Source organism: Typopeltis vanoorti, chromosome 17 (genome assembly GCF_054136105.1).
Source record: "Typopeltis vanoorti isolate ZY-2024b chromosome 17, IOZ_Tvanoo_1.0, whole genome shotgun sequence".
Taxonomy (NCBI): Eukaryota; Metazoa; Arthropoda; class Arachnida; order Uropygi; family Thelyphonidae; genus Typopeltis; species Typopeltis vanoorti.
In genome coordinates, this window is record NC_143565.1 from 36,854,537 (window position 1) to 36,874,916 (window position 20,380).

Below are 20,380 nucleotides of genomic sequence, written 5' to 3' on the forward strand. Positions count from 1 at the left end.
ACAATGAAGGATAGACTGCCAGAAGGAAGACACGTAACAAGTGTATCTAGAAATGGAAGTGCGTTCTGTTTTTCAATCTCAATTGTGAACTGTATGTGTTTGTGTTGTTTGTTAAGGTGGCTAAGGAAAGTGTCTAGTGTCTGGCGGCCATGGGACCGTGATCTGGTTCCATGGCCAAACACGAGAACAGTTTGTTATGTTCCCAAACATAACAAGCCTTGTTTTTTATTAAGATCTTGTAGAGAATTTCGTTAATAGTGTTTTGGCTGAAGTCATTTTTAAGAAAAGTATTACTGAAAATATTGTTCCCAAACATAACAAACAACACAAATGCATATAGTTCACAATTGAGATTGAAAAACAGAACACACTTCCATTTCTAGATATACTTGTCACACGTCTTTCTTCTGGCAGTCTATCCTTCACTATTTACCAGAAACCAACACATACTGGCCAATATATACACAAACTCTTACCACCACCCAACACAAAAAGTATGTGTCATCAAAACTGTGAAAAACAGGGCTTTGAAAATCTGCTCCAACGAACATGCGCTGAAAGATGAATTTAAAGTCATCAGCAATACTTTTCTTAAAAATGGCTACACCCAAAACACTACTAACAAAATTCTCTACAAGATCTCAATAAAAAAACAAAGACAAACCAGACTACAATAAAACTATAACCATTTCGTACACTAAAGGGACATCAGATAAGATAAAATAAACAGAATACTACAAAAATACAACCTCAAAGCCACCATATTAAATCTCCTGCAAAATTAAAAGCTTACCCAACTCATTCAAAGACCCACTCCTTCTGCTCCCCCCCCCCCCAGAATATACCGTATTTATTGCACCTGTAACATAGGAGAAACAGGATGCACAATTCTTATCAGGCAAAAGGAACATAAACGACACATTATATATAATAACAATGGTGAAGCTGGCCTTTCTGATCATGCCCTGAACACTCTACATAGAATTGACTGGAAAAGCACCAGTTGTTTACATCACACCAAAACATGACAGGAACCAAATTTAAGGAAGCCTGTGAGTTTCTTATCAACCAACCCAATCTGAACAATAACGATGGTCTAAAAATCCTAAGAATATGGAAGGCACATATGCTACCGATGGAACCTCTCTCTCCAAGAGTTAACTATAAACAGTACTGTAGATAATCCAGAATCCTAAATCAAGAATAACAATTGTGATGATAAAATAGGACATCATTGTTACTGAAAGAAGACTATCTATATAAAAAAGAATGTTTTTCTCATGTTATGTTAAATAGAATTTAGCCTTGATGTAGTTTCTAAATAATTAAGTTAAAATTTTTTTTTTTTTTTCACCAGAGGTCATGACAGTACAATAACCCATGGTCAAATCATTGTTTCTTTAGCTTATTGTGTGTAATGTAACTCAGCTTGTCCTGGTATATTTGTATATACTCCAGATGATGATGATCTTAATATGAAGATCCAAATGTCAGGAAATTAAAATAGTTACTTATGACATGGTTGTCAATTCCATAATTTCTAAAACAAAAACTGATGAGATCATTCTGAGCAATAAATACAAAATGTTACATTCAGGCAATGACAATTAAGGAAAAGAAGGATTAGCCATAGTATTCAACACTAAATACAAGGCTAATCTTGAATGGCAGGCAATTTCAATTAGAGTGATGTCGGCATATATCAGAATGGAGAATTGGACAATGAGACTTATTTGTACATATAAAAGTTCTATAAGGTAGAAGTGGAGGAATATTTTGAGGCTTTAGAAAATGCAACTGACATAGTGAAAATGGAAAAGTTGGTCATTGTTGGGGATCTAAATAGCAGAGTAGAAAATGATTGTCAGACGTACAAAAGTATTTTGGAGAAAATTTGGAGAAAACAGCAAAGATAATAATAATGGTAAATACATGTTGGATTTCTGCTCAGGAAATAAACTGGTTATTACTAATGCAATGCTCTAACATAAAAATGTGCACAAATTTACATGGAGAGAAGAGGCAAGGAATAAGAAAATTCTTGTTCACTATGTTATTGTTGATAGTGATGTTTTCTCCATGGCGCAGAACACTAGAGTGTACAGAGGATTTAAAATTGGAAGTGATCATCATTTAGTCTTTAGCAGGATAAAATTGAATTTCACACTGAAAAGAAGAACATGTAAGAAACTTTTAAAGCGAATAAAAATTGAGCAGCTCTCAGATGTAAATTGTAGACTAAAATACACAAACATTATTCAAGAAAAAATGAAAGAGTTTGAGAAAATAAACCAAACTTGGAAGCCATTCTTTTAGGCTTGCACGGTGATCCAAATGCATTTTTGAAAATTATGGAGACAACTACCATGTTTGAATTAAAAACTTTAGTTTAATATAACTAAAATCTACAATTTGACGTTTTGACCTTTATGTCAAGGTCATCTTCTGGAGCGTACAAATATACACAAGAAACAAGCTATACTACAATGAAACTGGTTCGTTAAGGACACTGACCAACCAATACCACAATTGTTGGCCTGACCTCTGGTGGAAAAAAATAAAAATAAAAATAAATAAAAATAATAATAAATAAATAAATAAAAATAAAAAATTATACATCAACGCTAGAGTCCTATTATTTGTGTTGTCTACTATATACATATATTAACATCATTCCAGCCAGTAGGAGTGGAATGGTTTCTAACACTAGCGGATTGGCTAGAGTCCTGACTTATGTTGAATCTTTCATATTAGGTTGGCTGAATGTGTGCCATCCAGATCCTTGGAATTTTCATACCATCTTTGTTATTGATATTTGGGTGGTTTATCATGATTTCGCAGGATTCTTTAAATTTTCTTTCGTACCAGGTTTTTGTGCGGTGTAAGGAGCAGGTGCTTTTCCAGTTGATTTGGTGTAAGGTGTTAAGTGCGTGGTCTGAGAGGCCTGCTTCACCATAATGGTTATATTTAACGTGTCTAATGTGTTCTTCCTTGCGTATAGGGATTGTCTGTCCTGTTTCACCAATGTATGGTAAGTTACAGGTGCAGCGGATGCAATAGACTCCAGGATGTGCTAATGGGAGGAGAGGATCCTTAGAGGAGCTGAATATGGTTTTAAGTTTAGTGGGTGGTTTAAAGGTGGCATTGAGGTTATAATGTTGTAGGATTCTGTTGATTTTTTTTTCTGATAACCCTTTAATGTATGGGATGGCTATGGTTTTACTGTAATCTAGATTCGTTTTTGTTGTGGTTTTATAGAGTATTTTATTGACAGTATTTTTGTTATAGCCATTATTTATGAATGTGTCACTAATGATTTTTAGTTCTTGTTTCATGGCTTGCTGGTTAGAGCAAATAGTTGTGGCTCTGTTTTTAAGGGTGTTAATGACTCCATATTTTTGTGCTGGTTGGTGGTATGAATTCACACATATGTATTGGCCCGTGTGTGTCGGTTTTCGGTAGACCGTGAAGGATAGACTGCCTGAAGGAAGACGTGTAACTAGTGTGTCTAGGAACGGGAGCGAATTTTGGTTTTCGATTTCGATGGTAAATTGTATGCGTTCGTGTTGTTTGTTTAGGTGGCTAAGAAATGTGTTTAGCGTTTGTCACCCGTGCGGCCAGATCGCGAACACGTCGTCAACGTATCTGAGGCTGCACCTTCCTTTTGTAGGTAGAATTTGTTTTGCCTCCCAAATTTGGGACAGTCGCATAGAACCAAATTTGTTGAGGTTTGGAGAATTTCTTAGGGCTGAGGCTGATTCCATAAAGACCAACCACTTCCCCTAGACCTACCTGGTGTTTACCAGCTCCCTTGCAGTTGTAAACTGTCTTACTTTGGCCAAACAGGCAGAACAGCGAATATCAGAATTTCTGAAAACAAGGACTACATCCGGTTTCACAAGTACAGCCATTCTGGTTTTGCAGACAATGCTCTGGATACACGCCACAGAATACGGTGGAAGAAAGCTACAATAATACACCATAGCAAATACAAATTCGAAAGACTATTTATGGAATCAGCCTCAGCCCTAAGAAATTCTCCAAACCTCAACAAATTTGGTTGTATGCAACTGCCCCAAATTTGGGAGGCCTACATCTGCAGACCTTCAGCCCAACGGCCAAGAACACCTACTTAGCCCGCTAGAGGGCACCATCAAGACTGTTAGGAGAACAATAGCTTCATCTCTTCATTCCCAGTTTCTGTGTTGTAGTGCCTACGTGCACGTAACTTTTTTGTAAGTTCCTTTAGAAAATGGCAATGTGACGTTGCCGAAATATCGGAAAATATTTATTAAAGTTTAATTTAATTTATATCCTTAACTACGTTGTTCTATTCCTTAAGTGTTTTAATAATGCATAACCAACGTATAAGCCTGTCTACGAGAATTAACATTATAATGTTATTCAGTTACTATAAGTCTACAGTCCTAATCTCGTTATGTCAAATCAATCACATACAACACAAAAGACCACTTCCAAATAATTCTCTTAATCTCAAAAGGAGAATAACTATCTAATTAGAGTCTGTCCACAAAGTTCTTTAGAATAATGTTCATAATTTACATTCACAAGTAATTTTCTCTCTTCTAAGGAATTCTAAACACAAAATTGAGTAATTCTACTTTACCGAACTTTTTCCGACGTCTTTCAGCACCACGTGTACATCTGGTTACCTCCCTATTGGCTGTCCTTTCGCCAGCATAAGGGCTATGCTATCTTCATAATTACTGCCGATCATGGTTTCGATTCATTGGGTCTCAGGAAATATCTCTATTCCTCTCGATGGGACTCTTCAGCGAGGGCTCGATTCTGCTAGAGCTGGAAAATTTCACCTTCAGCTCTGCGTGGAATCCTACAACATTCTCAGGAAAGTTCACCATTCAACATCGTAGCAATGACGCTTTATCCCCCTTACTCGAACCACCGGCTAACTTCCGAACCAGGGACCAGAAAAAACGATAAGACAAGAGAGAGCCAATACAGTGCTCATTCCCTCATATTTTTCGTTCGAGCGCCCTCTTTGCACACAACCTATATCTTTTTTTCCCTTGGGTTCATTCCTTGCTCTCCCCTTTGCTGTTTACTCGTGTTCACGGAATTCGCGTCGACGTACTTTCCGTGTAAGCTACTGCCTCCACTGTTACGCTGGACACATGTAATTGTATACCTTCTATGAATTCATACTTAATATCTATCTGGTGACTCACAATCATTCTATACAGCTAAAGTGAGGTTTAAATAATATTAACAAATTCCCCTTTTAAGACAATCTCTAATTCAATCCTGGTATGATCGCAATAGATTAAAATACATGGTACATAAAATAAAATGCAATTTTATACATATGTGAAGAAGTTTCACTTTAATTTCAGCTGATGTGCAGGTATTTCTCTTTGTTTGTGTAGTTTAGTATGTTAGACATTGAATGAATGATTTCTTGGCAAGATTCCTTCATTCAGGATCTAACAGAGGTAAGCATATCAAAAGTTCTTGGCAAATAAGTAGTCTTGTGCTCTTACAGAATACACAAACAAATGTAAGAAAGCTAAACAATCTGTAAAACTATCGAAGGCCTGGACAGAGGAACGAATTCCAGATGATTGGAGTAGAGCTCTCATACTACCCATATATATATATATATATAAAGGAAAAGAAAACTGAATGTGAGAATTAGAGGTATTTCTCTACTGAGTGTTATTGGTAAGATTTATGCAAGTATACCTGAGAAACGGTTGAGATGGATTGTGGAAGAGAGGCTTGATAAAGAACAAGCTGGATTCATGCCAAATAGAGGGTGTCAGGATCAGATTTTCACATTATGAAAAACAGTTGAGAAACTGTGAGAATATCATGACAAAGTTCGAATTCCACTGAAATCTTGATAAAGCTATCCAAATTGCATACCAAGATGAAAAAGTCGAGCACTATTCAAACACATCTAAATCTTTTTTTTGTAAAAAAAATTACCTCAATCAAATGTTTAGACATTAAATAAAAATTTAAGCAATTAATTTTTATCATCATCATCAAATTTCTGACCAGTACATCTACATTAAAAATTTACATCATTACTAATTTCCTATAAACAATTTCCCTCCAAATCAATCTGTTACCTGTCAGCCTCCAACATTATCTCATATTTCTATCTTCTAAGGCACTTTTTACTGTATCAATCTAACTATATCTTGGTCTTCCTCTGGGTCATTTTCCTGCCAACCTGTCAGAGAATACTTGTTTTGCTAATCTTTCCTCTCCCATTCTGTTTAAGTGACCATACCACCTGAGATTAGCTCTGCTAATGCATTCCTGGATGCTGACAATGTAAAGTTCTTTCCTAATATCCTCATTTTTAATATGATATTGTCATTGATGCCATCTGTTCACGCCTCTAATCATTCTCAGGACTCTCATATCTGAGGTCTCTAGTCTTTGGTCAAGTGTTTTACTTCTGACCCAGCTCTCAGATCCATAAGTTAAAACTAGTTTGAACACTGTCTTGTATACAGCTAATTTAGTGTTCCGACTAATTTCTCTCTTATTCCATATGAATTTATTCAGTTGATTTCTTACCATACCAGCTTTGTTGATTCTGTTGTCTATTTCCATATTTAATTTACCATCTTCACTAAAAATCCTGCCTAAGTGGCTTAAATGTTTTACTTGTTCTATAGGTTCTCCATTCACAATGTAGCAATTGATACTTTCAATGCTTCTGCCTATTTTCGTTGTCTTTGTCTTGTTATTGCTGACCTTCATACCATATCTATTATAACAGTTATTCATTTTAGTCAGTAAAATTTATTTTAAATAGCAGATTTATTTAGAAGTATAACATTATTCGCATAAAACACATCTCCATTTTTTATATTAAATTTAATACCACTTTCCTTCATAATGGATCCATATAGATAATGAATAAGAGAAGAGATAATGTACATCCTTGTGTGTCACCCAGATTTAACATTAAACCATCTTCCTACTTCCTTCAATTCTGACTGCTGACCTACAACTCAAATAAAGACTAAGTATTGCTTAATATAATGCCTCATTGACACTTCTTAAAACGTCCTATAGCGTTTTAAGAAGCTTCTCTCTTGGCACATTGTCATATGCCTTTTCCAGATCTACAAAACTTAAATACAGATCTTTGTTATATTCTCATGATTTCTCAGCTATATGTCGTAACGGGAAAATCTGATCTTGACAGCCTCTATTTGGCCTGAATCCAGGTTGTTCTACACCAAGCTTCTCTTCCACAATTCTTCTCAAATGTTTCTAAAGTATAATTGCATAAATCTTGCCAGGAACACTCAGAGAAATATCTCTGTATCACATTCAGTTTTATTTCCCTTTTTACATATGAGCAGTATGAGAGCTCTATTCCAATCATCTGGAATTTGTCCCTCTGTCCAGGTCTTGTGAAGTATGCAGTGCAGCCACTGAAAGATTTTTATACCTCCATACTTCAGCATTTCTGGTCGAATATCATCTACTCCAGTTGCCTTTCCACATTTCAGGCTTTTGATGGCTTCAAGTATGGATATGTATTCCTGATTACTTGCATGATCAGTGTTTTTTTACCACTGTGCTGTCATCACTACTTGTTTCATTTAGCAATTTTTTGAAGTAATTACTGCATACCTCAAGGATATCTTTTTCTCCAGTCATCATGTCAACATGATCCAGTCTTCATGATCTCTAATTCCTTTTAAAGCACTCCCCCCCCCCCCCCCGAGTGCTTTCTGAGCTTCTTCAACAACCTCCAGAATATCTTGCCATCTCTTGATATTTGTTTTCTTTGTTCTTACCAAAGTCTTCCTATGACTTCTGTTTAGCTAGTTTTACACAGTGTTTAGCTTTGTTACATTTGTCTCTGTATTCTCTAAGAGCACAAGCTGACTTATTTGCCAGGAACTTTTGATATGCTTTCTTCTTTTCCTTCATTGCCTCTAACTTCATGTGTCCACCTTGGGGTTCTGATTTTTCTATCCTTGCAGACAACCTCACCACATGCCTCTCTGGCTGAATCAATGTCATCTTTAGGATTTGCCACTGACTGTCCAAGGTTTGGTTCCTGTTCTCCAACTCTTATTTTTTCTTGAATAATGTTTGAGTATTTTAGTCTACAGTTTACATCTGAGAGCTGCTCACCTTTTATTCGCATTAAAGCTTTCTTACACGTAAGTTGTATAATTGAGAGGAGACCTCCACATCACCTTCAAAGGAATGCAATGCAGAGAACCGACCAGGACTTCTGACCTAATGTCCAATGCATCCTGGTAGGTATCCACCTGGATATTGAACGAACGAGGATTGGCTGGAAATTTGGGATTTAGCCAAATCCCAAATTTCTTTAACAATTAATCCAATAACAATTAAGCCAATAAGAATTGCATTCTTATTGGCTTAATTGTTAAACCAACAAAGGAATTAAAGATGATATAAGTGACATGAAGACTGGAGAAAATCGTTTTTCTCCAAAATAGCAGAAATGGCTTGTGAAAAAGTTCTCCATAGATAATAAGCCTTAAACACTACAAGAACTGCCTTCAGTTCTTGTAGCAATGAAGTAGTGTTTGGAGGTAGAAACATGACCTTGAACTTGGCGAAGATCATTGATATAAGACAGATGATCTGGAGCATTATCTAGAATTAATAAAATTTTAAACTCTACATATTCTTTTACACAACATCTTTCCATTTCACTCACATTACAGTCAATTAAGGCATCTGCAAACAATTTTTGAGTCATCCACAATTTCTTATATCTCTGCTAATAAACTGGAAGAGTATCCTTCCTAATGTGTTTGAAGGCTTGTGGATTCTCACTGTGCCATATCACAAATTGTATTGTTAGGAGTTAATGTGGCTGGATATAAAGTGAAATAGAATTGTAACACAGTCTTTAAGAGCTTTGAATCCAGGCATAGATTTTAGCATTTTTTATTTTTTTTTATTTTTATAGTGGCTGAATTGTCCACTAGGGCATTTTTTTTCCCCGAAACAAGGTCTCATCCGTATTAAATATTTTCTGTGGCAAATAATTTTCCTCCATAATAATTTTATCCAATTTCTCCACAAACTCCTTGGCAGTCTTCTCATCGGAACTTGCAGATTTACCATACATTTTCACATTATGTAGTGTAAAACGCTGCATGAATCTCATGAACTAACTGTTAAAAGCATTGAATTTGTAGTCATAATTGGGTCCTGCTATCTCCTTCAACATGTTGAAGAGACAGTGCCTTAGCGGTTATGGTCATAGTGCTAAGAGGTATGTGCTTTTGGTTCAGGTCCTCTATCTATGATACAAGTAGCTTTTCCATATCACCGATAGGACCTTCTCATTGCTTCGTCACTATCATTGAACTTGATACTTTGTTTCAAGATCAATTGCATGTCTCTTTTTCTGTGATTCTTCACTAGAGTTTATAATTGGGTGTGTAGGGGCCATGTGTCCACATGGTTAGCCTAGTGGCTTTGTGCTTCGCAACCATATGACTGGGGAAGGAGTATCCTGGGTTCGATTCCCATTGCTGATGTGAGGAGCTTAAGGATCTTTCTTAAACATAGCCAAGTTAGCCGGTCTTGGGCATGGATAGCAGGGTTTTTCTCCCCAGTTAATCTGGGGTTTTTCCATCCGCAAACAGGCAAACCGGTCTCCTGAGTGCACATGGACTACAGTCGTGAATACGTCTCAGCCATATGCCGGTCCCGAGATTAGATAAAATGGGAGGGGGGGAAGCAATGGTAAAAATCTCACTGGGAATACTTTGTGGGCAATGCTTAAGAAGTCACCTACCATCGGAAATGACTGAAAAGGGAAAATCAGTCAGTGTCCATGTTGCACAAAATATCACGAATATTTAACGATAAATGCACAAATAACATATTTTTCAAACACAAAATCAACAGAGGAACTGTTGAAGCCATGTACCGGCTGCTGAGGGAGGTTGCCGTTGAATGCCCTGTTGCTAAATAAAAACCTTTTTTACTTTACGCTCGCTTGTGTCTTGTTCGAAAAACCTTTTTCACCCCCTTTCTCTTTCCCTTCCCCACAAATACACACTGAAAAAAAAAAGTCAAAACCCAAAGTGTCTTAAATTTGTTATCTGGTAAATCTCCTTCACTATATTCATGACCATGCTCATTGACATTTATAACATTATCTCTTTTATACACCTAACATGCACTTGCAAGCACGCACGCACGCACACACACACACACACACACACAGTCACTGATCTTTCCATGACGATCTAGTTTCTGAGACTCTCCATGAGATCTCATCCTAAGAAATAACTTTTCCAAGCTCATAATGCTAAATCTGTTCATGTATAGACCATCTCTCTGATACAAGTATTTTCAACCATAAAACTCACTCCAGAGATACAAACTCTCACTGATTTCTTCTACATAGATTGCAAATCAAATCATTGCCATCATTAGGTATACTTTTTAACTCGGCTATATCATATCTCAGTAAAAGACTAACAATTTTGCTCTCTCACTCTTCTTTCTGGCTTCTTCCAGCAATCTTTTCATACCCTCTCTAATATTGTATTTATCACTAATTAAATAATTTCTTCCTTCAGCACTACTATTTCTTTTACTTTTCTATTTCTCAAATGCATTTGTCACATCCTTAATTTTCACTCCTGAAAATGAAGGCATTATGTCTTAAATTTGGTATCTGGTAAATCTCAAAATGCAGAGTTCTTTTTTAATAACCATGTATGTATGTAGATAGATAGTTAGACAAAAAGCTATAAGTTTCATAACATATGGGTGATATAAGATTTTTCTTTAAGATTTTTTCTAGTTTTTTAAACTCTCAATATATTGAAATTACACTTCAATTATATCTTTCTCAAGAAATCAGGAGGCAAACTGAAATTTACCTGTGGCTGAAATTAATGAAATGTGAGTGAAATAATGAATGAATTAATGAAATTATTTTTACATGGTAAAGGAAAAAAAGAAACCTGAAATGATAATCAAACAAGACATTTCTTGTAGTCATCTTATGAAATTTTATTAAAGTATTCTTCAGTTAAGAACTACTTTAAACGAAGGAGGAGGAGAGTTCACATACCTTTGGGTATCTTGGCCATGGGATTTCACAAAATTCATTCCTTTGTTGGCACTAAGAAACTGTTCTATTTTGGAAAGGGACCTAAATGTATAGAAATAACATCGTATTCAATCACTTGTATACTTTCTGTCAAAGAAAATACTGCAACATCATTGGCTTATCTAAAAATTTATTATTATTAGACAAGACAACAAGATAATGATTCAAGAAATAAGTCACTATAGGAAAAGCTCAGTTACAATGGATCCTTTCTTTTAAAGTTACACAGTTATCATTCGTTTTGACTAAATTATGGAGACTAGTACTGTGTTAAGAATAATTAATTTCTCTACATTTCAACTTTCATATTAGGGTCAGCATCTGGAATATATATACACACAGACAAGCTACATCACAACTCACACAGTATGTCAAAGTGATGCTAATTTGTTCAACCACTATTCTACTAGTCTGACCGCTAGCGAAAAAAGATGTCTACATCAAAGCTATATCCTATTTTATATGGTCAGAAAATAAATTCATATTATCTTTTGATAGCAATAGTGGCAGTAAGCCTGCTTCCTACCCAAATGACAGTTAAGCTTTTCAGTCCTTAGCTGAGCTGCTGCATGTAACTGCTGCTCTTACATGTTTCCATCTCTCTCTCACACACACATCCTGATGGTACTGTGGTAATAATTAAACACACACTCTTTTTCTACAACTCTTGTAAAGACCACCAAGATAAAATCATTATCTACTATTGAACTGCTCCCAGCATGCCTCCACTGATCATTAGAGACACAAGAATATCAGAAGATACACAGCAGCCATAATACTAATAAGACCCCTGATCCAGACTGGCATCACTGTGCTAAAAATTTATGTTATAGAATTAACTGATCCTGTAAAATTGTCACATTCATCTGAAATCTATCCAACAGCATAAAAACAAGAATTTATTTACCATGTCCCTAAAAAGTGAGAAATAAGTCAGCAATATCAAACTCTTGTCCCACTTTTCCTCACTTCAATTCCTTTGAAAGATCTTGTCACTAAATTTACCCACCTTTTGACACAGGCCATGAAAGAATTTGGAGAAACTCACATGTGCTTGATATTTCCGAGGCATTTAAATCTTGCCTGGCATCATGATCTCCATTCCAAGCTACTATTTTACAGTCTCTCTCTTCTGCACTTTGTAATTAGATTGTAAGCTGGTTGTTCATCACTGCATGTCATGATGGATGGCTTTGTCTTATTCAACTCCATTATCAATGCTGAAGTATCCTGAGGATCTGCACTCTCAACACATTCTCTTCCTCTTATGCATCAATCACCTTCTCTCTCTCCCTCTCTATTCTCTATCCTTGCCATAATTGAAAAATCCTATCCACAGATTTCCTGATGAGGCAGTACTTTATGTGTTTTCTTCATTCACGAAACCTTGTAGTAGTCCTAAAAATGATTCAAGCTTCCAAGATCTTCTGTAATCAATGTCTTAAACACTGATCTCTTTACTATTCTTAAGTAAAGAGATCAGTGTTTAAGACATTGATTATTAAGTAGAGTGAAAATAATTTAATGTAGTGAATTTCAATACTATCAAAGGGTGATCCTGTTTTATTACCCAGAAGAAAGATTCTATTTCACTTTCTCTTACTTTTCAATATTTTCTGATCCACAATGAAGCAGTTTTTCCCCCTTGGGTTGACTTTCATATCTAGTTTATCATGGCAAATGCAAATCACGTCCATAGCCTCCTCAGCATTCAAACAATTTGAAATACTTTTTTGTTCTCTCCAGCTCAACTTCTTTTACACTTTATAAATTGCAAATCCGAATGACCTTAGTATATTGTTCTCACTTTAGATGACTGCCCCCCCCATCATCTCTCTCTCTCTCACACACACACACACACACACACACACACACACACACACACACACACAACTACTACTACTACTTTCAGTATCTTTCTCATAGATGCTGTTTCCATATTTTTTTTTTTTTAAATAGGTATTTCATGATCATTGTTCCCCAAATGGCCATTAACCATTTCTCTGCTTTTCACTAATTTCTTTAATCACATAAGACTATGAGAAGCTGCTGGTCAATATCCGTACAAAACTCAACCTCTAAACTTACAGAACAAACCTCATCTCCTTCCTTCATTATATCCACTTGTGGAAGGCTGTTCCATGGAACAGTCTTCCTCATACCATTTTTTTTTTTCAATAAATACAACCCTCAAGAAATATCTTAATAGATTCCTTCTTTCTCGTTAACCAGTTACCAAATACAATGTGTGAATTACAGTTTGTAAAGAGAAAGAATTAATTAATATTCTTATTAAGATATTCATGAAAGCCAATGACAAATCAATGTGCTAAATCTGTTCATGGAAAAAGAGATATTATCTCATTCTCTCTACATGCATATCAGACAGGCATACTATGAATTGTGGTATGTTTTTTACAATGACACCAAAACTGTGTAATGAGAAAACAATCTACTGATTTCAGAGTATATAAGTAATTAATAATTAATACAATTTTTATATTTGAAATAGCACATTTGTTGTAAGATACAAATTACTGTATTCAGGCAATAACAATCAGGAAAAAGGAGTAGTATAGTACTCATCACTAAATAAAAAGATAATTTTCTTGAATGGCAGGCAATATCAAGTAGAGTGATGTGGGAAAATATCACAAAGGGAAAGTATACAACAAGACTTGTTTGTGCCTATGGTCTCACAAAAGGTTCTACTAAGAAGAAATGGGAGAAATTTTTTGAAGCATTAGACAAGGCAGCTGACAAAAAAATAAAAAATAAAGCTTGGTCCATGTTGGAGATCTAAACAGCAAAGCATGAAACTATTACCAGACGTACAGAAATGTTTCAGTTAAATTTGAATAAAAAAGCAAAGCTAATAAAAATGAAACGCACCTGCTAGATTTCTGTTCAGGACATGGACTAGTTATTACTAACACCAATGTTCCAACATAAAAATGTGCACAAATTCACACAGAGAGAAGATGCAAGGAATAAGAAGAGTCTCATTATGTTGCTGTAGACTGAGATGTTTTTCCACTGGTTCAGGACACAAGGGTATAATACAGAGGATTTCAAATTCAAAACAATCATTTAATTTTTAGTAGGATAAAATTAAATTTCATTATTAAAGAGTAGTATGTAAGAAAGTTTTAAAGCAAATCAAAGTGTTGAGCCTTCAGAGGTAAACTGTAGAATAACAAGTACACAAATATTTTTCAAAAAAAAATAAGAGTTTGAAAACAAAAATTAGATCTTAAAAATTTAGTGACAAATCCTGAAGTAAACATTGATTAACTGAACCAGAGAGGCATGTGGTGAGGTTATCTGCAAGGAAAAAATTAAAGAAGTCAAGGAAAAGAAGAAAGCATATTGAAAGTTCGTTCCTGGCAAGTAAATCAACATGCATTCATAGAGAATAACATGGGAATGTTGATAGACAACAGGCTAATTTGGAGGAAACTTGTTGATAGGAAGTTAGTAATGATGTAACTTTTTCATGTAGTACTATCATAATATACTGTACAACCAGCTGAGGGTATATGTCAGGAATTTGATGAAGATGATAAATTGAAGGAGGAACAGGAAGGTGATTTGATGTTAACTCAGGTGTCACAAAAGGATGTACATTATGAAGTGGTATTAAACCTAATATCAAAATTAGATATATTAATCTGAGTTCTTTGCTTTATGTAGATGGTGTCATACTGCTAAATAAATGTAGTACAACTCTGCAGGATTCCCTTCCTAAATTGAATAACTGTTGAAATAAATTTGGTATAAAAATCAGCAAAAAGACAGACAATGAAAACAGGAAGAAAGATTGAAAACAGCAAGTACATCTTGAATGGAAAATCTCTGTAACAAGTAAAACATTTCAGTTATTTAGGACAAATTTTAGTGAAGCTGTCACAATAAATATGGAAATAGATAATAGAATTAGTAAAACTGGTAGGAAGTCATCTGAATAAATTTATAAGGAATAGTTCAAAACACTAAACTAGGTGTGTACATGACAGTGTTCAAATCAATTTTAACCTATAGATTTAAGAGCTATGTTAGAAATAAAACACCTGATCAAAGAACAGAGCCCACAGATATGAAACTTCTAGTGGAATGAATATATGGCGTGAATGGTGGTATCACATTAAGAATGTATTTATTAGGAAAGAAGTTGCCATTGTTAGCAGCAGCTCTAATCATATGTGGTATGGTCATTTAAAAAGAATGGTAGAGGAAAGATTAGCAAAATAAGTGTTCTTTGCGAGGCTGAAAAAAAAAAAAAAAAAGACCCAAAGTAAGGCCATGATCTAGGTGGATTAATCTTCAGAATTCTCCACTATAAGAACCAACCACTACAAGGGTTGTTCGAAAAGTCTGCTAAAAAAATAAGTTAAACACATTTTTTTGGAAAAAAATCACCTTTATTTCTCAACATAGTCTCTATCGAGGTCTACACATTTGGTCCAGCAAGTTTCAAATTTTTTCATCCCATCTAAAAAGTAGGATTTGCCAAATTGTACAAAATAGTTGACAGCCTTAATGATATCCTCGTTCAAAGAAAATGTTTTCCCACCGAGCCAATTTTTAAATTTGGGAACAAGAAGTAGTCACACGGGGCCAGTTCCGGAGAATACGGTAGATGTGGAACCAATTTGAACCTCAGTTCGTGCAATTTTGCCATTGCGACAGCCGATGTGTGGGATGGTGCATGTCTTGATGAAAGAGCACTTTTTTGTGGCCAATCTTGGCCATTTTTTCTTCAGTTTTTCTTTTAAACAGTCCAACAATCACTCATAACAGACTCCTGTTTTTGCTTACGCTTTTCCAAATAGTCTTGGAAAAGGGTAAGACATGATTTGGGATATAATTCGGATTCCTTAGGGATCCCACAAAGCAGTGGCCATCACCTTCCCAGCTGATGAAACGGTCTTCCCTTTTTTTTGGTGCTCTTTCACCGGGTGCTGTCCACTGTTTTGACTGCTGCTTGGACTCTGGTGTGTAGTGGTGGATCCAAGTTTCTTCTACAGTCATGAATCGTCTCAAAAAATCCTGCGAATTGCGATTAAACATCACCAAACACAGCGCATTGAAATGTCTTTTCGCATGCGTTTTTAATCGACAGTCAACAATCACAGCACCCATCGTGCACAGCTTTTTCATGTGCAATTTTTCGTGCAGGATATTATACACCCATTCAGTTGAGATGCCTACAATCTCACGCACTTTCACTCAGCAGTCTTCCATAACGATACCATGGATTTTGTCAATCATTTCCTTCGTAGTGACTTCAGTTGGGCATTCGGAGCACAATTCATCTTCGATGGACTTATAGCCATGTTTAAACTCATTTATCCCAAAATAAATAGTCTTTAATGCTGTACATCTTTAATGCTTTAAATCTGGTACAGAGTCCCCATGAACTGCATCTAACTCGGCTTTGATCTGCATGGCCACCCACTTCTTCAAATAAAAGTGTTTTATCAATGCACGAAACTCATTTTTTTCCATTTTTATGAAAAATGGGAACACTGTCATTTTAAATGTTTCCCAAACGAGAACTACGCGTCACACGTGGCTAAAATTTTGCCAGGGTCATGAAAAAGATGATACGTGCCGACACTGGTATGAATGAACGAATTGTGTCGCCATCTATTGGAAATTTACCAAACTTTTCAAACAACCCTTGTATTCAATAAAAACACATACACACATTCTAAGTAATCTCATTCACATGGCAATTAAATAAGATTAATAACTCCCATTAATCTCAAATCAATGTCCTAAAATTCCACTAAATATATAGTGATCTCATAGCTTCACAGCAATCTCATAATTAGTTTTCACTTCTTCCTTCTATTATGTGATGACAATTTTTTCAAAACAGCCAGCATGCTGTCATTGATTCTGCTAGCATTATAAATTAGAGATGCCAAGAAATTATATTCTTGGTTTAATCCTTCATCCAAGTGTAAGCAAACAGTTTGTGTCTGAATTAACTTTAGGAATGGGCAAAAAAACAAACTTCTAAAATTCTGCTAGCATATCATGCATGGCACAGGATTTTTTTTTTAATTTTTTTTATTTAGTTCCCAGTCATATTATGCATTTTTATATTCACATTTACAATGGTACCTTGGTTTGAGAGCATAATTCATTCTGGAAACGTGCTTGTAATCCAAAGCACTCGTATATCAAAGCGAATTTCTCCATAAGAAATAATGGAAACTCAGATGATTCGTTCCAAAACTCAAAAATATTCATATAAAAATGATTAATACAAAATACATATACCTTTGTATACCTTATATATGTATACCTTTTTATATTTTTATTATTTAAATGCAATATACATAAAGTAATTGAATCTATTAATTACATTACAATTACATATTACAGTAATTGTACTGAGTAGGACGACTTTCATTGTCACTAATGGAATCACTGCTATCTGTTGATTCTTTTTCTTTTTCTGTGTAACAAGGAACCTATCCAATGACACTTGTTTTTGCCACCTTTTGAGGATTTCACAGAAATATGACATTGCATTGTCGTTAAACAGATTCATCGCTGGCACTGCCACAGCCTTACTCGGGTGGTGCCTTTCTAGAAAATTTTGCACTGTTTCCCACATTGTACACACCACCCTAAACTCATTTGAAGAGCGGGATGTCTCCGTCTTTTTCTCCTCCTCCTCAGACGAGATCTTCTCCATAACCTCTTGCTGTTGCTTGCAATGCAGATCCATCAGTTTGTCAGTGGTAAACTCCTGGCCATGTTCCTCCACCAGCTCTTGAATGTCGTCCTCATTCACCTCCAGTCTCATGGTCATCCCCAAGGACACAATTTCATCGACAACTGGCAGCTCCTGTTCATGAGCAAACCTCTCGACGAAGTCAGACCAGTTTTCTCCAAGCAGAATTAAGGGTTCTCTTGGTGATCCCATCCCAGGCTTTATTGATGATCTTGATGCAGTTTACGATTTGGAAATGATTTTTCCAAAACTCTCAGAGGGTAAGGTTAGTTCCTTTGGTCACCTCAAACCATCGCTGAAATAGTGCTTTGGTGTAAAGCTGCTTTTTAAAGTTCGAAATAACCTACTGATCCATGGGCTGGAGTAATGGAGTAGTGTTGGGAGGAAGGAACTTGACCTTAATGAACTGGAATTCTTCCAGCAAGTCGTCCTCAAGGCCTGGAGAATGAGCAGGAGCATTATCCATAACCAGCAAGACTTTGAGTGGCAATTTTTTTTCTAAAAGGTATTTCTTCACTGAAGGACTGACGACCTCATTAATCCACTCAACGAACAAGATACAAGTGACCCAAGCCATGCTGTTGGACCTCCACATAACGTTTAACTGGCTCTTCTGCACCTTGCATTTCTTGAAGGCTCGTAGATTCTCAGAATGATACACGAGTAGGAGGTTTGACTTATCACCGCTTGCATTAGCATACAGCAAGAGGGTGAGACGGTCTTTCATGGGGGTTGTGACTGAGCATTGCATTCTCTTCTGCTGTAACGTAGGTCCTCTTTGGTATCTTTTTCCAAAAAAAGCCCTGTCTCATTGCAATTAAAAACTTGCTGTGGCAGGTAACACTCAGAAACCATGAGCTTCTGGAACTCAGCAACGAATGCCTCAGCTGCCTTTCTGTCTGAAATCGCAGCCTCTCCGTGACTCACAACACTATGGATGCCACTTCTCCTCAGTTATCAAAAGTTATCAAACCATCCCCTGCTCGCCTTGAGGCCTTCTTCGTTTTCTATAGACGTAACTGGCAGTTTACTTACACGGTCAGTGTACAAGGCCTTTGCTTCTCAGAGATCAAGTTCTCGGTCACAGTATCACCTGCTAGTTGCTTCTCGTTTATCCACACCAAATGCAACTTTTCTACATCTTCCTGGGCATTGCTTTGATACTCTCGTGACTCCTTTTGCTAAATCTGGCCCCCTTAGTTCTTCTTTAATACTGTGCAAATCGTTGATGTATACTTCTTATAAATCTTGCAATGGCGGCCACTTGCATACCTTGTTCGTGCTTCCCGATGATTTCCTTCTTAACTTCCACCGTAATCATCTCCTTCTTACCGCCTTCCTTTTCAACCCTTTTCTTCATTGGGGGCCATTGTCATAGTACAGTTAATAAAGAACAGTCACTACATTTGTACACAAAATAAAAAAATGCTTTACACACACACACACACACGTGGTCACAATGTTAGCACGAACGTTGACTATACGAATGAGGTATGCCGACTGAGACTGAGCATGCAAGACGATTACCCACAATCCCGAGTGGCATGTGATCACGTGATGCTCGGCAGACAAAGCGTATAGGTAATACTCGTATTGCAAGACCTCGCTTGTTCATAAAGTTAAAATTTATTAAAAATTTTCGCTCATCTTGCAAAACACTCGCAGACCAAGGTACCACTGTATTTCAAAATGTAAGTGTTCATTGCATTATTATACGCTTGCTTGTTTCATATTTTTATATATATTTCTTTGCTCTTCACTTTCCACATTATTTTCTTCCCCATTATAAGTTAAGTATTACAGGCAACACTCATATAATGCGGATGTTAGGTTCCATAGAAATGGCGCATTATATAAATTGCATTATGCGAGACTCAGATCACATAGAAAAAGTAGGGTTAGGTTCTGAAATCGTTTTTTTTTAAAGATTATATAAACAATGACATATCCAAAAACATATTTTTATTTAATTCAAATAATTCATGTAAGTTAAGAAAACATAAACTATGAAACAACTACATAGTATAAAATTATATAAAATTATAAATTGTACGTAAACTTCATTGCACATAATACATAAACGTTTTAGGCAAAATAAAATAAAGTGTATATTTTAATCGTCGTCACTCTCTTCAAAACTAACATTTCGTAGATGTTCTTTATTTATGAATGGTTGGACGTTGTCATTACTTGATATCTCTTGGACATCATTTATATAATTCTCATTGCATATTTTGGCTGGTTTAGTTATCAAGAAGTCAGTAATATGACCTTGCTTACCACTATGCTGCAATTTTTTTATTAAGTTCATAATACGGAGGCTAAACAAATATCCAATTGTCTCGTGAATTTTTCGGAGCGCTCCATTGAGAGATCATTATCCATAAAATAACTTTCTTGCCAAGTTCAATCCTTATGCTAATTTCTTTAAACTGAATTCTTTAATGGATTCATCGCATCCATTATAGAATGCGTCTGTCCTATCGTGCATGTCC

At 35.8% G+C, this 20,380-nt stretch overlaps 1 protein-coding gene across 1 annotated transcript in view; it reads right to left on the reverse strand.

Annotated features, from left to right (window-relative positions):
• The window catches only part of oxt (Xylosyltransferase oxt), a 335,397-nt gene that overhangs the window by 187,685 nt on the left and 127,332 nt on the right, over window positions 1–20,380 (reverse strand). Inside the window, exon 6 of the mRNA XM_090406721.1 lies at window positions 11,096–11,176. Coding sequence (XP_090262847.1) covers window positions 11,096–11,176 — 81 coding nt within the window. The remainder of the gene's footprint in view (window positions 1–11,095; window positions 11,177–20,380) is intronic.